The following is a 16,468-nucleotide window of genomic DNA, read 5'->3' as shown; positions in this document are numbered from 1 at the left end:
TGCTAAAACTTTCATTAACTGCAGATTTCAAGTCATTCTATCTTTATGGGCATAGCACTCAGACCAGACTATCTTCGTATCAAGCAGCTATGAGACATTTCGCAGTCCTAACTTATTTTTTGGCAGTTACTGCTACGGACAAAGATGGTAGATGAGATTCTAGAGCTCCTTCACATGACAAGATCTATTTTGAAAATCACTGCCAAAGTTCTTCAAAGTTAAACAGAAAGAAGCAACACACAAAACGTGAATATTTCAATTCAAGAAGATGAGCATTTCTAATGAATGTCAAACGGCATAAAAGAACACTTCCACTTTAATATGTCCATATAAATCAAGATGATAATGCCATGGTGCGACATCAACCACTAGTTGCCTGCCCTCAGGGGCAAAAGAAGCATGTGAAAAAAAATAGCAACTGAAGAAGCAGCAAAAACTAGAGCTAGTCAAACGAGATCTAGATGACAACTCTCAACTGCACTACATGATGAGAGAGACATAGAAGACACCAAGATTGAGGTCGTGATTTTCGAGGAGCTGCAACTGAAGAGGGTAAAAAGAAACACCCTCTTCGGTGTGTTTCTTTGAAGAAATCTTTAACTTCTACAGTACATGTAATAAATGAAAGTATTCTTCACAAAAATTAGCTTCAAGCAACTGGAATCTCTAACTTAAATTCTTAAACCTATCAGCAACATTGATCATGTCCAACTGATTGGATTGCTTTTACATGGAATTAGGCAGCATGCCATAACCACACAGACTGTGACGCATGTACCATGGGAGTACAGACTGCCATACATATAAAAGAATCCACACCAGAAGTATATAGCACACTTTGTTGTGTGACAGCTACAATATAGCATTTAGCATGGGAATAGATACTCAAAAAATCAAATACTGTCATCCACCGAGGTGCAGCTACAGACATCACAGCCTACTGGCCAAGCCGAAAGAGATGGGAGAAAAGCGCAGGCCAAAATGTTATCTGTACCATGCAGCATTGGACTCAAGGAGGGTTGACAAGGCCTTGATAGTGCTTATCCACAGTGTACTGAGAACTAAATGTCCCAGAAGGGAATTTTGAAGTTCTTGTCCCTGAAAGAGATTAGCAGCATCCACGGCAAAACTCATACTGTGTGGCATGTACGATGGAAAGTACAGACTATCATACTCAAGAGACTTATCAAAGAATCCACACAAGAAGTAGATTGCATGCTTTGTGTGAAAGCTACAAAATTGCATTTGGCATGGGAATAGATACTCGATACATCACAGAGATGTATCACAAAATCAGTGTCAAAAGTAGATAAACTTTGTTGTGTGGTGGCTACAATATCATTTGGCATGTGAATAGATACTCAAGAAATCAAATGCTGTCATCCACTGCGGTGCAGCTACAGACATCACGGCCTACTGGCCAAGCCGAAAGACATGGGAGAAATGCACAGGTCAAAATGTACCCTGTATCCTGCAGCTTTGGACTACAGGAGAGTGGACATGGCGCTGACAGTGCTCATCCACGATAAGCTGAAGAGGATTAAATGTTTCCAGGAGGGAATATTGAAGTTCTTGTCCCTGAAAAAGATTAGTAGCATCCACTGCAAAATTCAGACTGTTGAACTGTTTGTGACGAATCTGTGTAATAAACTGGGCTCTTTTACAATGAATAATGTTTAGAAGACACAAAATCTGTCTTCTACATAACTGATAGCCTAATTCAATCTGCACCAAAAAGTTTGTAGTTTCAGCCATCATTCATGCAACCAACTACTCGATTTAATTTGGATCAGTTGGATTGCTTCATCTCAGTAACTCCGTTTCAAACTGCATCATTATCCGACACAGCAGATACATCAGAGTAAGTAACATTAATGTTTTTCCACACGTCCAGAATCTCCGACAAAGCTTGTAACTTCCGGCCAAACTTCTTAGGCTTCTCCATCGGTAGATTTACTTCGAACGTACCAAGCGCCGAGTGCTGTCTGCCTGGAATGTAGTCAAAAAGAGCATCAGGTTGGAACTCTTTTGTGAAGCGCTCAATGTTCTCCTCATACTCATCTTTTCTCTCCACTCCTGTGTTCTCTTCGTCATCATCTGGTCCAGCATCCGAAGAGCTATAGTCGAGTCTGTAGGGTCCGTTCATTTGGGGACATCCTTCTGAAAATCTCATCATTTCTGTAAGAATCAAACGTATTGAGGTAAAATCAAGCATGCAGAAATATGATTGTATATCACCTGATGGTCAAGATTAATAATAATAACAAGGAAAAGTAGAAATTACGCGGTGCATAATATATGTCCCTGCAGGAAGTAGCATTTTGTAGCAAAATGTACAATATAGATCAAAAATCAAGGTTAAAGGTCAAAGAAGTCAAAGGTCAAAATTCTGTGTAGAACTTTTGAAGCCCTCACCTAGTGCCATCACATAAAGCAAACGGAATCGAAATCGGGTTAGAAATGGCGTAGGAGTAGCATTTTGTAGCAAAATGTACAATACAGGTCAAAAATCAAGGTCAAAGGTCAAAGAAGTCAAAGGTCAAAATTCTGTGTAGAGGTTTTGAAGCCCTCACCTAGTGCCATCACATAAAGCAAACGGAATCGAAATTGGGTAACAAATGGCGAAGGAGTAGCATTTTGTAGCAAAATGTACAATATAGGTCAAAAATCAAGGTCAAAATCCTGTGTAGAAGTTTTGAAGCCCTCACCTAGTGCCATCACATAAAGCAAACGGAATCGAAATTGGTTTAGAAATGGCGAAGGAGTAGCATTTTGTAGCAAAATGTACAATATAGGTCAACGGTCAAGGTCAAAGGTCACAACTGAAATTCTGTGTAGAAGTTTCAAAGCTCCCATGTAGTGCTATTATATAAAGCAAACAGAATCAAAATTGGCTCATAAATGACAGAGGAGTAGCAAATTGAACATTTTGATCGCACACAGATGCACACACGGACAGACGGACGCACACATGGACAAACACACGTATGGAGCCCGTTTCATAGTCTCCTGCTCGAACTCGTTCTTGCAATGCGTCACGTCTGTCACACAGTGGCACTCCTGGCGCGGAAAGGTAACTATTACAAACCATACATCTGCAATTTACTAAGTTATTGAATAAGTTGAATATAACAGTGTGAAACCACATTATGTCTCTGTTTGCTTAAGTTTTACTCTGATGAAGACGTTCATTCAGTGACAAAAAAAAAAATAAATAAAAATAGGGTCTGTACCACAATGAGCACGTTTCTACTGGGACACCTCACATCACTGTGAATTTTTGTCTCCCACATCACCTTGTGGTCTGTACGAGCTGAAATTTTTGCGTACAGATATTTTCGCGAATTGCAACTTGGAGGACATTTTCGCGTGTTGTTAATTTCGCAGTTGCGAGGGTCTAACTGAACGTAGTTTTATTCGCATATTTTTGTTTTCACTTGAACATTGTTATTTTTGCGATTCAAAGGCGATTCATGAAATTCCTAAAAAGAAAACCAGCGCCAAAATTTCAGCTCGTACAGTATCATACAACCCCCTGAACTTTTTCTACTGAGTGATAAATATGCAGTGATACACGGTGATGTGCGGAGATGCAAGAGAATTGCTGCAAACAAATGTAGCATATTTTACAGGATGTTATCGCAGGTCGCATATGCCTATAGGGAAGGTAAAAAACACTCAAGATGGCACACTAGATCAGATATGAAATGTGTATTAGTATTTGGCTGTTGTACGGCTCTCAGCTGCCCCTGCAAGTAAGGAGTTAAGTTTGATCTGCTGCTTACGAGTAGGAGAATGTGGCTGAATGTTTGTGGAGTTAATGCCTCCAACTTGAAGCATGCATGCTATATCCAGGGGAATCCCATTATAACGAGATCATAGGTTCCTGATAATTTTTTCGTTATATCTGGATTCTCTTTGTATCCGAACACATGTGGAAAGTACATTTTATATAAACATGCTCTGATAAAAACTGAGTTACGTGTACATGCATTAAATAATATCTCAACGTCATGTTGATGAACAGAAAAACAAGAAACGCGACTTCAAAATGCGAGAGCATTCTCCCGATAATTACAATTATAAACTAGAAGCACTCGCAATCGAGCACATGCATCCCCGGAACCTGTCTCCCATACTCCGTCTGGATTACTTTTTAGGCCAGAATTTTGTATATGGTAACTGTTGCAGGATACAATGAAATCCAAATGCTCACAAGAAGACCCTATTGGATTCACCTTTTCATGATTCTAGACAGAACAAGCGAGGGCGCCATCACCAAAAACAATAGGCGTCTTCGTCTTACCATAATACACCCAAATTTGAGGATGATCGAAGTAGAACTGCAGCCAGTAGAGCGCTCACAAGAAGACCCTATTGGATTCACCATTTCATGATTAAAGACGGAATAAGCGAGGGCGCCATCACCAAAAACAATAGGCGTCTTCATCTTACCATGATACACCTTCATGCTAAATTGGAAGATGATCGAAGAACTGCAGCCAGTAGAGCGCTCACAAGCAGTCCCTACTGGATTCCCATTTCATGTATAAAGACGGAACAAGCGAGGGCGCCATCACCAAAAACCATAAGCATCTTTGTCTTATCATAATACATCTTCATGCCAAATCTGAAGATGATCGAAGAAGAACTGCAGCCAGTAGAGTGCTCACAACAAGACCCTATTGGATCCACCTTTTCATGATTTTAGACGGAACAAGCGAGGGCGCCATCACCAAAAACAATAGGCGTCTTCGTCTTACCATAATACACCTTCATGCCAAATTTGAAGATGATTGAAGAGCTGCAGCCAGTAGAGCGCTCACAAGAAGAACCTATTGGATTCACCTTTTCATAATTAAAGGCAGAACAAGCGAGGGCGCCATCACCAAAAACAATGCAGCCAGTGAACGAAACGCGCCCATAAAACTTAACATTGGGCCTGAAAGTTCATTAACCTCTGTCTGTGACCTTTGACCTTGTGGTAACCTTCAACTTCCCAAGGGACATCTACCATCTAAGTTCGGTCACAAACAGACAGATACATCAAAAGTTACAAGCCATCTATAAACAAAATGCGCCCTAAAAACTTAACATTTGGCCCTAAAGTTCATTGACATCTGCCTGTGACCTTTGACCTTGAGGTGAACCTTTGTGCATTCACTCCTCCCTCCAAGTTTGATTGAAATTGAAATCCTCAGGAGAGAGTTCTTCAAGTTTTTGTAGCGTTACGGACAGACAACGGACGGACGGACGACGGACAGACGGACGCCGAAGGCGATCCCTTAGTCTCCCCACACCTCCGGTGGGCTCGACAAAAACCATAAGCATCTTTATCTTATCACAATACACCTTCATGCCAAATTTGAAGATGATCAAAGAACTGCTGCAGCCAGTAGAGCGCTCACAAGCAGATGCTATTGAATTTACCTTTTCATGTATAAGGACGGAACAAGCGAGGGCGCCATAACCAAAAACAATAGGCGTCTTCATCTAACCATAATACACCTTCATGCCAAAGTTGAAGATGATCCCAAAAGAAATGCAGCCGGTAGAGCGCTCACAAGGAAATCTCTGCGGCCTCTGCGGCCTCTGCCGATTGCGATGTGAATATTCCGATGTGATATTGTACTTACCTGCAAAGTCTTCATTGACAAATTCATCCACACACTCCAGTCCAACGTTTCCTCCAGGCTCTCCCTTCGGATTTGCCACTCTGTTCCACACATAGCTGCTTTGGACTTCGGGATCAGCAAATCCCCCAACACCTTGGAGTAGATAGAAACAACCAATGACAAAAGATATCACAGCATGGACAGAATAGCTATTCAGTTGAAGCATTAAGTAGCAGATTTGTCAATTTGGATGAGGAGGTTGGGGGGGGGGGGGGGCGTTGCATTACCTTCACACCAGAATACTCAATTTTTGTGAATTATGGAGGAGGAAAAAAACAAATGAGAATATAACATTAATACGATTTCACCTTTCTTGCAGAGACAATAGAATTTATAATACTGTGTACACCATATATTTTTAGAGTCTAAAGTTTTGCGAATCAGGAATTCCCAATGATTTTGCAAGTGGTTAAATTCACGATAGTGGAGTCCTGTACTGAACGCAAAATGTACATGTCGTCTGTTGAGAATGAGAAGGGCGTTAAGTCATCTTGAACACTATGGGTTTTGTGACAACTTAACACCCTTATCATTCTCAACCGACGATGTGTACATCACATCCACATCGGGATCAGAGTCAATATTTTCGTGCACGAGTCTATAATTTCACAAATGACACCTGACTCATGAAATTTGCGAAAATATAAACCTCGCTATTTCGCTGTATACAGCACTTTCTCAGCTCCCCTCCTCAGTCTTTCTGTTCCCTCACACATTTACAGCACGAACCTATCCTTCAGGTTTAACCCTCCCAATACTGAGAACAGATCAAAGCCTCTGTTTCTGCTTCGACCGCTATTGTAGGTTTCCACACCAGACCCCTAATCAAACCACAGCACTTTCAAATTCCTTCAAACAGGCCTAGTTTTGAACACAGGCTATGACTTTACACACAAATATCATGGGATAAGAATCAAATCAAAACAGACTGTACGAGCTGAAAGTTTCGCGTACAGATATTTTCACGAATTGCAACTTGGAGGACTTTTTCATGTGGGTCTAACTGAACTTAGCTATTTGCCCATTGTTATTTTCGCAGTTCAAAGGCTATTCGCGAAATTCATGAAAATAAAACCACTTCGAAAATTTCAGTTCGTACAGTATTGGCTATTATCCATATGACGTTTTAGCGGCGTATAAAAAAAACGTTTTGTAGTCCACTCACTTTTTACCGTTCAATATCAGAGCATATTGAACGAAACGCATAGGCCAACATATTAATTCTCCATAGGCTACCGCTGTTAATTGCCGTTCAAGATCACACTATATTCAATTCTGTCTCATGTATTGTGCAAGCGCTTACTGAATGCGCAAACGCTTGCTACTAGTGCGCGTCATTTTGTTACAATTCACAAGTGCGCAAACATCTTGCTAGTTGTTTGTTTCATATGCAGTTTTAAGGGCTTCCCCTTTTCAGCGCTGGGATGTGACTGCCAAGTCAACTTCCAAGACGAGTAGAAGCCGGGTAATTTTGTGCAGTTTATGCTTGCACTGCTTGATTGTATAGATGATAATAATATAATGATTATATTGGATGGCCTTGATTCATGGAATACCAGGGCATATTGCACTCATTAGGGTCAATATTGCACTCATCTTCGATTTGTGCAATACAGTGCACTCCCGTTACAACGAACACGGTTATAACGGAATTTCGTTATAACGAAGTAAAACTTCTGGTCCCATAATTATCGCCATTAAAGTCTATGATACAAAATTCACTTATAACGAAATTTTTGTTATAACGGAGTCTTTCCGAGCACCACTGACAAAGAAAAACAAAAGAAATGTGCTCCTTTATAACGACCCGAGGATCGCTTTCGAAAATATGTAGCGAAACAAGCATTTATAGCATCTCTGCATTGATTTTGGGCGAACGCGCTACATACATGTAACTGTGTGTTCGCTTGGTGTGTCACGCACAGTTTCCGAGGGGAACTTCATTAAAATAATACAATAATATGTAATTGAATAACTATCTGTTTTATTGTTCACAGAGCTTTCAAGTGTATGACGAGTACTCAACAAACAGAATATCATACATGCTTGGCTTCCTTGTTTTCATTATATATTGACTTTGTTCGGTTATAACAAAATTTCGTTACAATGAAAGAAAACTGCCGGTCCCGAGCATTTCGTTAAAACGGGAATGCATGGTATTGGCCCTAACTCATGCAATATTCCCTGGTACCCCATTCATAGCCATCCAATATAATATAACTAGAAATGTCGCTACGGCGACTGATGCCTCCGCCATAATGCATGATTCTCCCAATAGGTGTATAGTACAATGTCTTGACAATGTGTGATGACAGTTTCACATAACTGGCAAAATATCGAAATAACAGGTTTGTCAGAAATATCTTGAATGTTCCCTTTCCACGAACTGGGTTTGCTATAATTGTCTATTAAAGAGTGCAGGTACACATATTTGGGGAATTTAACATTTTTACTTGACTTCTGACCGACCTTATTATAAGTTTATGCATTGAGTATAATTTCAAGGTATGAAGAAAGAGTGTAATTACAGTACAAAATGTTTCTTTTTTTTTCATTTAAACCTGACCTTTGACCTTCTGGCTGGAAATTTCCAAGAGAATCTCCATCAAGTAATACATACGTACATATATTAAACACTTTTAAAACTAATAATGCAATCATTGCATATACTAGTATACATGTATGAGGGAAATACAGTAGTAACATTTTGAGGAGTTGACCTTGACCTTTGAACCCCTGTCTATTGACCCATGACCCCTAAATTCCTTAGATAATCCCTGCCAGTCAGTACATGCATATGTACCATGTTCCATGAAGATACATTGAACCATTTGCGAGAAAAGTGATATTGCAACATTTTCACCTAACCTTTGACCTATTGACCTTATGACATGAAACTCTCTCTGGAGAATCCTTACGCAGTAGTACATGTCTACACTAAGTTTCAAGAAAATAACTGCGGGCATTGCATAGATATGGGGGAAATAGCAACATTTTTAGCATTTGACCTTGACCTTTTGACCTTTGACCTCTTGTCAATGTCACTAGAATCTACTCAACTAATTGTCCCATCATACATCATCCTTGGACCAAGTTTGGTGAAAGCTGCTTCATCCAGTTTTGAGTTATCACATAAACAGATAAATTTTAGGATTTGACCTTGATCTTTGACCTTTGACCTCTGTCCGATTTCACTGAAAAACTAATCAAGTAATTGTCCCATCATACATCATCCTCCAACAAAGTTTGGTGAAATTTGCTCCATACAGTCTTGAGTTATCGCGTAAACGGATACAATTTCATGATTTGACCTTGACCTTTGACCTTTGACCTTTAGCCGATTTCACCCAAAATCTTATCAAATCGTTGCCCCATCATACTTCATACTTGGACCAAGTTTGGTAAAATTCCAGTAAATATTACTCAAGTTATCGCGTAAACGAAAGCGGACGGACGTACGGACGTACGTACGGACGGACGGACAACCCGAAAACATAATGCCTCCGGCACCACTTCGTGGCGGAGGCATAATGATTACAAAATTTAAGGAAACCATCACTATTACAGATATTTTCTTAACAGAATGCATTTTCTTTCTTTTTTTTAATTTGAAGGTACCACTTTATGTGAAACTCACAGGCAAGGAAGTAGTGTCCATTGATCAGATAATTTGGATGCTTTCTTGTGTAGAAGGTAACCATATCCGCTTTCCAGTCATCGATCATAGCAGGTCCATCGCCTTCTGCTACAGCCAGTCTTCTGACGAGATGACACAGTCCCTCGTACATCAGTGCCTTCGTGTGATTGAGGACATCATCGTCTTTCTCTGCTCCAAACTCACAGTCTTCACTACAATACCATTCATCTGGAGAATGAATGCAAGAGAATTCAGATAAGAATGTACCTCTGAATGAAAGTCAGAATGTATCTCAATGAAGTTTTGACTTAAAGGCATACAATCATGGCGAGTGGTTTGTGCAGCAACGCAACTCGCTGCCTCCCCCATTCTGTATCAAATGTAGTGACCCCGAATGAGAATAGCGCTGGCTCAATGGGTCAGCGAACAACACTCTAGACTACAAGAGTTCTGTGCTACAAATCTCCTGACCCAAAATGGCTGTCCGAGCAAGCCACGAGAGCTTCCGAATGGACGCACATTCTCAGTGCGCATGCACATGAAGAGAGGCCAAAAGAGCCACACGTCTTCTGGCCTCTCTTCTCCAATCACCGCAGCTCGCCGTGACAATGTTTGTGTATGATGCGTACACACACACGTCTCAGTGGCAGCATTGTCCCACACGTTTATGGACATAGCACCGAGTCTGGCATTGCACAATTGCATGCACAAACTTTGGTCGTTCGGAGTTTACGTACCATTAGGGATGACGATTGTCTACCTTTAATATACCGGTACATGAAGATTTAACACCCAAGTTTTCATCGACGATTAAATTCTTCATTAATTTTTAGCTCCTGTACACAGGCTCGGCCATAGGGAGCAATCAACTTCCCAAATTTTTGCCATTCCTGCCTAAACTGCATATCAATTAACTTGTCTACACAAAACCACTAGATAAGTATTTAGGACAATCACAATTTTCTGTCTCACAAGCCATCAAATAATGGAATCTATACAGACAATTGAAGGAGAAACTACTCTCTTAATGTTTCTCACAATGTCAGTTATCTTGGGTGTTATTGGGAATAAACCTACAAAAATGTATGAAAACTAGAGCACTCGCAATAGAGCACATGTATCCCCCGAACCCATCTCCCATACCTCATCTGGGCCCCGTTGCAAGAAAGTTGCAATCAATTGCAAATAATTGCTAATTTTGAAACAACCATTCTGATTTGCTCAGGGTCTGCCCTATTAATAAGACATGCATGCAACAATGATTTTGATTGGCCAGTGACAATCAGTTGCAAGTTGCGTTTAAATGCAAAGTTTCCAGCAACGGGGCCCAGGATTACTTTTTAGGCCAGAATGTTGTATAATATGGCAGCTGTCGCAGGATACAATAAAATCTGATGAGAAATGAGGCTAGTATATATAGCACATACAAGGAATATGACATGTTCGAACAATGAGAGCACTGGTAATGAAAACTTTTGTTACCTAGAATAACTCCCCATAAACCTCCATAGCAAGTTTGAATAAAATCTGACAAGAAATGCGGCTTATAGAGCATTAAGAAATGTGACATGGCCTCAAAGTCGGAACACTGAGGGCGATGTTACTACAAACTGTTGTGTCCTTCATGAAGAATGACAACCCATACACCTCTTTAGCAAGTCTGAGTAAAGTCCAGTAACAATCAAGTTATTGCCTGAATAAGCATGCATTTTTGAAAATTTTGACATGATCAGGGTGACCTTTGACCCTGTAAAAGGTGGAACAGTGAGGGCAGCATTATCAATAGAGAAACATGGCCAGTGTCACACACAAGTAGACCCTGTTAAATTTACCTTTTCATGTATAAAGATGGAACAAGCAAGGGCACCATCATCATAAACTATTTTTCGTCTTACCATAATACACCTTCATGTCAAATTTGAAGATGATCGAAGAAGAACTGCAGCCAGTAGAGTGCTCACAAGAAAATCCTTGCGGCGGACACGGCGCAACTGGGCCAAATCCATAGTATCCTCCGAACTCTGTTCAGGGGATACAATAATGTCCAACCCATGCCTACAAAAACAAGGCAAGTGCCAAATTGTGTCTCGCCTATTCGCGTACAAGAAATCAATACTTTTCTAACTCTCAGAAGTTCATTGACCCGTCTATGACCTTTGACCTTGTGATGACATTAAATTCCCAAAGGGACATCTACCTTCCAAGTTTGGTCACAAACAGACTTAAGGATCAAAAGTTATGAGCCACAATCAAAACATGCCATAAAAACTTAACATTGGGCCCTAAAAGTTCGTTGACCCCTTTCTGTGACCTTTGACCTTGTGATGACCATCACTTCCCCAAGGGACATCTACCATCCAAGTTTGGTCACAAATGGACAAAGGGATCAAAAGTTATGAGCCACAATCAAAACGTGCCATAAAAACTTAACATTGGGCCCTAAAAGTTCGTTGACCCCTTTCTGTGACCTCTGACCTTGTGATGACCTTCAAATCCCCAAGGGACATCTACCATCCAAGTTTAGTCACAAACAGACAAAGGGATCAAAAGCTATGAGCCACAATCGCAACGCGCCATAAAAAATTAACATTGAGCCCTAAAAGCTTGTTGACCCCTTTCTGTGACCTTTGACTTTGTGATGACCTTCACCTCCCCAAGGGACATCTACTACCTAAGTTTGATCACAAACAGACAGATACATCAAAAGTTCCGAGAAATAAACGAAACGCGCCCTAAAGACTTAACATTGGGCCCTAAAGTTCATTGACCTCTGCCTGTGACCTTTAACCTTGAGGAGCCCTTCATGTTTGGTAAAATGTGTAACTTTGTATAACCACTCTTCCCTCCAAGTTCAATTGAAATTGAAATCCTCAGTAGAGCGTTATTCAAGTTTTTGTAGCATTACGGACAGACGGACAGACTACGGTCGGAGGGACGACGGACGGACAGACGCCGGAGGCGATCCCTTAGTCCTCCCCACACCTCCCGTGGGCTCGACAATTAAAGAGAAAAATTTGGTGTGTAAAAAAAAACAAAAAACTAGATATATTGCTACGGCGACTGATATGCCTCCGCCATAATGCATGGTTCTCCTAATGGGTCTATAGTACAATGTCTTGACAATGTTTGATGACAGTTTCACACAATTGGCAAAACATTAAAATGACAGGTTTGACACAAATGTGCTGAATGTTCACTTTCCTAGAACTAGGTTCAATTGGATGAATGATTAAAATGTCAGAGTGCAGGTATTTGGGGAACTGATGATTTTTACTTGACTTTTGACCCATTTTTAAGTTTATGCATTGAGTAATTTTCAAGGTATTGAGAAAAAGTATAATTTAAGTATCAAATGGGAAAATAGCATTATCTAAACCTGACCTTTGACCTTTGACCTCACAGTTCCAAAGAGAATCACTGTTAGGTCGAGCATGCATAAATATGTAAGTTTCATGATGATACCTTGAGTTACTTTTGAGATATGGAGGAAAAAGTGCAATTCAGCACTTTCACTAGACCTTTGACCTTTTGGCAAGAAACTTCCCACAGCATATATATTGGGTAATACATGCATACATCAAGTAAAAAAAAAACACCTTCAGGCAATGCATAAATATAAGGAAAGTAGTGATATTTTAAGGAGTTGACCTTGACCTTTGACCCCCTGACCTTTGAACCATGACCCCCAACTTCCCTAGATAATCACTGCCCATTGGATCAAGCATATATACTAAGTTCCATGAAGATACCTCTAACCATTTGCGAGATATGGAGAAAAACATGAATTTTCAACCTTTTTTTTCACAAAATAACCTGTGACCTTTGACCTTTGACCCCATGCCCTAAAATCCAAACAAAGTATTATCCCCCTAGGATATACCCTCATACCAAGTTTGATGTAAAACCACAACACGGTTCTTGAGATATCGACAAAAACAAAACGGGACGGACGGACGACCCGAAAACATAATGCCTCCGGCCACTTCGTTGGCGGAGGCATAAAGATTCTCACTTTATTCTTCACTACCCATGAATGAATCTTCAGCATATAAGTTGCATGGAAAATCACGATCACTGTCATTTGCAACCCGATCTATAAGTTACCTGGTACAGGATCATAGCTGTGCATGTTTAGACAGCTTTTGTGGTACCACTCATGCTTCTTGCAATGCTCTGCAAGGTGGCACTGCACCATCTCATCCTCCACATTCTTGTGACAGAAGCAGTAGATGTAGGAATCACTCTCCTCACAGGCTTTACTGCAATACCAGTCTGAGCCAAAGTCTGGTGCCTTCTCGAGTCCAACACAGCTTAGGTGGAAACGTGCATGTTTGCATGTCTTGGAACAGCACACAACCATCTCATCCGTCTTGTCTGAAAAGTCAAAGAGCAAAAAAAATAATCAAGGTAAATAGCCTTACTTCATGGCACTTAGAATACATCTTGCATAGTCCACTCACTTAAGTTGTAGCCTATCTATTTTTGTTTTCATTTCACCATTACTTCGAATTCTCTACCATAATACATTGTTTTTCCAACATGTGAGACGACAGTTCCACATAATAGGTGAAAAATTTAAAAAGGCAATGTTTATCACAAAATTGTTAGAAGTTCACTTTCCTCAAACTAGGCTTACTTTGCATGGATAGCTGAATTGTTTAACAGAGCAGGTATTTGGGGATTTGAGCATTTCACTTCACATTTGACCCTTGCCCTTTGATCCAATGGCCCACAATTCTTCAAATAATCCCTAACAGGGAATATCCACTTTTCATGAAAGTACAGTTGAATCTCTCGTATCCGGACAAGTCGGGACCGGAGCTCATCCGGATAAGGGATTTGGGACATTAAGGATAAGGGATTGTTACATTTGGGGATGTTTGGGGATATTAAAATGTCTGAAGGTAAGCAATTTGGAAGGAAATTTGATGTAATGTATGTTAATCATGTTGGAAGTAATGTGTAATTCATGTGTGTTTGTGTAGGAGTTCTCAAGGAGTTGGGAATCCCTCTTTCCTCCCGTAATTATTAAAAAAAAAAATCACGGCGAGATTGCGTCCGTATAATAGAGAGATCCGGATAAAGGGAGGCCGGATAAGAGAGGTTCAACTGTACTCAAAATATGGGAAAATTGCGACTCTTGAACATTTTCCCATGACCTTGGACTCCATGGGCAAAATCTTTCCCTACAGAATGCGTGTACAAACTTGTATTTCCTAGGTTTATTAAGTTTACACACTGAGAAGTCTCCAAGGTATGGAGGAGAAGTGTAATTTCAGCATAAAATAGTAAAATGTTGGCATTTTAACCTCTCTTTTAATCATTTCTTAGACCCCACAGCCCCTTACTTCTGGATTTTTGGAGGTATGGAAAAAAAGAGGAATGCAATTTTATCATTTTCACTTGACCTTTGACCTCTGATCCCATTGCTATGAACTTGCTCAGCAAATCTCTTTCTTGTAATACATACATATACCAAGTTTCAAGAAAATACCTTCAGGCATGGCATAGATATGACGGATAGAGTGCAAATTTGAGGATTTGACCTTGAACTTTGACCTAATGACCCAAAAGTACTTGTTAAAGGACAAGTTTCCCTTCATAGACATATGGATTTAGTGAATGCAGCAAATATAAAAGGAACACATCAGCAAGAGTTTGAGGAAAATCAGACAATCTGTTCTAAGTTTAATATAAATTTCTAAAGTTTCTGCTCCTGAAGTGACTGCTGGATGAGAAGACTACTACAGCTTGTGAAGTCACGTGTGTACAACAATACAAAGAAAATATAATTTCAACATATTTTCACTTCTCTCAAATGATAAAAGAACACTTGACTTCCCTCTTTCAGAAGGTAAGGGGGAACAATATTACCTCTTAACATCAATACCAGTGGCAAGTTGAGGAAATGTACACTTTTTTCAGAGTAAAATTTTGAGAATTCTTTTTACATTTTCCCACAATACCAGTCTGTGCCAAAGTCGGACGAATTGGTGAGTCCACATAAAAAAGGACGGATGAAGGACGGACGGACAACCTGAAACATACAATGTAAATAGGCCTACCTCGGGCGACATTAAATGGCAGAGGCATAAAACACTCCAAATTCAGGTGATCTCGCCTATGGAAGTTGGCCATCCATCAAGCAGTCCCATCCCAACAATTTAGTTGTGAAGGTAAATATCAAACAGAAGTTTCTGAATCAGGAGAATCTCAAATTCTTAATGTTTTTGTTAATAATATTGTAAAGAACTATTTGCTGGAGCTACCCCCTGCTAGATGACCAGTCCCATTATGGGCTTCAATAACACCATTCAAAATCCTTCAGCCAAATAGATGCTCTCCTCTTATTCACTAATTACCTGTTGATCGGCAAATACAGTATCGAAGCGCTTCATCCGGAATATCTCTGACTGTTTCTTCAAAGGTACTTGCTGCTATTTGCACATCGCCTCTGTCTGGAGGTGCCCAGCAGAAGTCCACTACTCTTTGCGCCAAATTTCTCAACCATTTCCTCCGTTCCTTTCCAGCCCTTTCCCGTAAAAATCCTGCAGGCTCATCGGTCATTGACGTCATCCCACACAATTTCATAGCATACAGAAGGATGTGGGCTTCTGTGACAAACTTGTCAGATAAAAAGAGAAATAGGAAAGAATGTGAAAGGTTCAACCTGAGCCTTCACCCCTCTGAATAATATCTTTCTTTCAATGTGAATGGTTTCTAAAACACAAGATCATGCAATGCTTTTCTGTAACTCCACTTATACCTCTCTCCACCCCCTTCACCTATGCAAAGACTGTTCTTTGGTTTTTGTTCATTCTTTCTAAGTTAGAAAGTGTGAACAATATAAAGAACTAGGTAACAAATTATTTGCTTCAAAATGGTCTTATATTCAAGTAATGTGCAGTTTAACCCTATTCTAACTGGGGGGGGGGGGGGGTCAAATTGACCCCCCCTCGACGTTTCGCGCTATGATTCCGCAACGCGCAAAGATTTTGCCGCGTCGTTTCATGACTTTTTTCATTCGAGTCTCCCGCACATTTTGAGACCAAATTTGCGATGTCCGGGTACACCGTTCTGAAGTTATGCAATGTTTTGCATATGCATATCAACCCGAAAAACGCTCGAATTCATGATTTCGTGCGCAAATCCAATG

The 16,468-nt window shown here is 40.3% G+C and overlaps 1 protein-coding gene across 2 annotated transcripts in view; it reads right to left on the bottom strand.

Annotated features, from left to right (window-relative positions):
• Positions 1-689: 689 nt before the first annotated feature.
• The window catches only part of LOC140234805 (uncharacterized), a 73,909-nt gene continuing 58,130 nt past the window's right edge, over positions 690-16,468 (bottom strand). For both annotated transcript variants that reach the window (XM_072314842.1, XM_072314843.1), the window contains 5 exons: positions 15,675-15,936; positions 13,417-13,686; positions 9,313-9,540; positions 5,637-5,768; positions 690-2,178 (listed from right to left, as the gene is read on the bottom strand). In XM_072314842.1, the coding sequence (XP_072170943.1) occupies positions 1,823-2,178; positions 5,637-5,768; positions 9,313-9,540; positions 13,417-13,686; positions 15,675-15,936 (1,248 nt within the window). In that variant the 3' untranslated portion in view covers positions 690-1,822. The remainder of the gene's footprint in view (positions 2,179-5,636; positions 5,769-9,312; positions 9,541-13,416; positions 13,687-15,674; positions 15,937-16,468) is intronic.

Source organism: Diadema setosum, chromosome 11, assembly GCF_964275005.1.
Source record: "Diadema setosum chromosome 11, eeDiaSeto1, whole genome shotgun sequence".
Taxonomy (NCBI): domain Eukaryota; kingdom Metazoa; phylum Echinodermata; class Echinoidea; order Diadematoida; family Diadematidae; genus Diadema; species Diadema setosum.
Note: the sequence above shows the minus strand (reverse complement) of the source record. Positions and strands in the feature narration are given on the sequence as shown.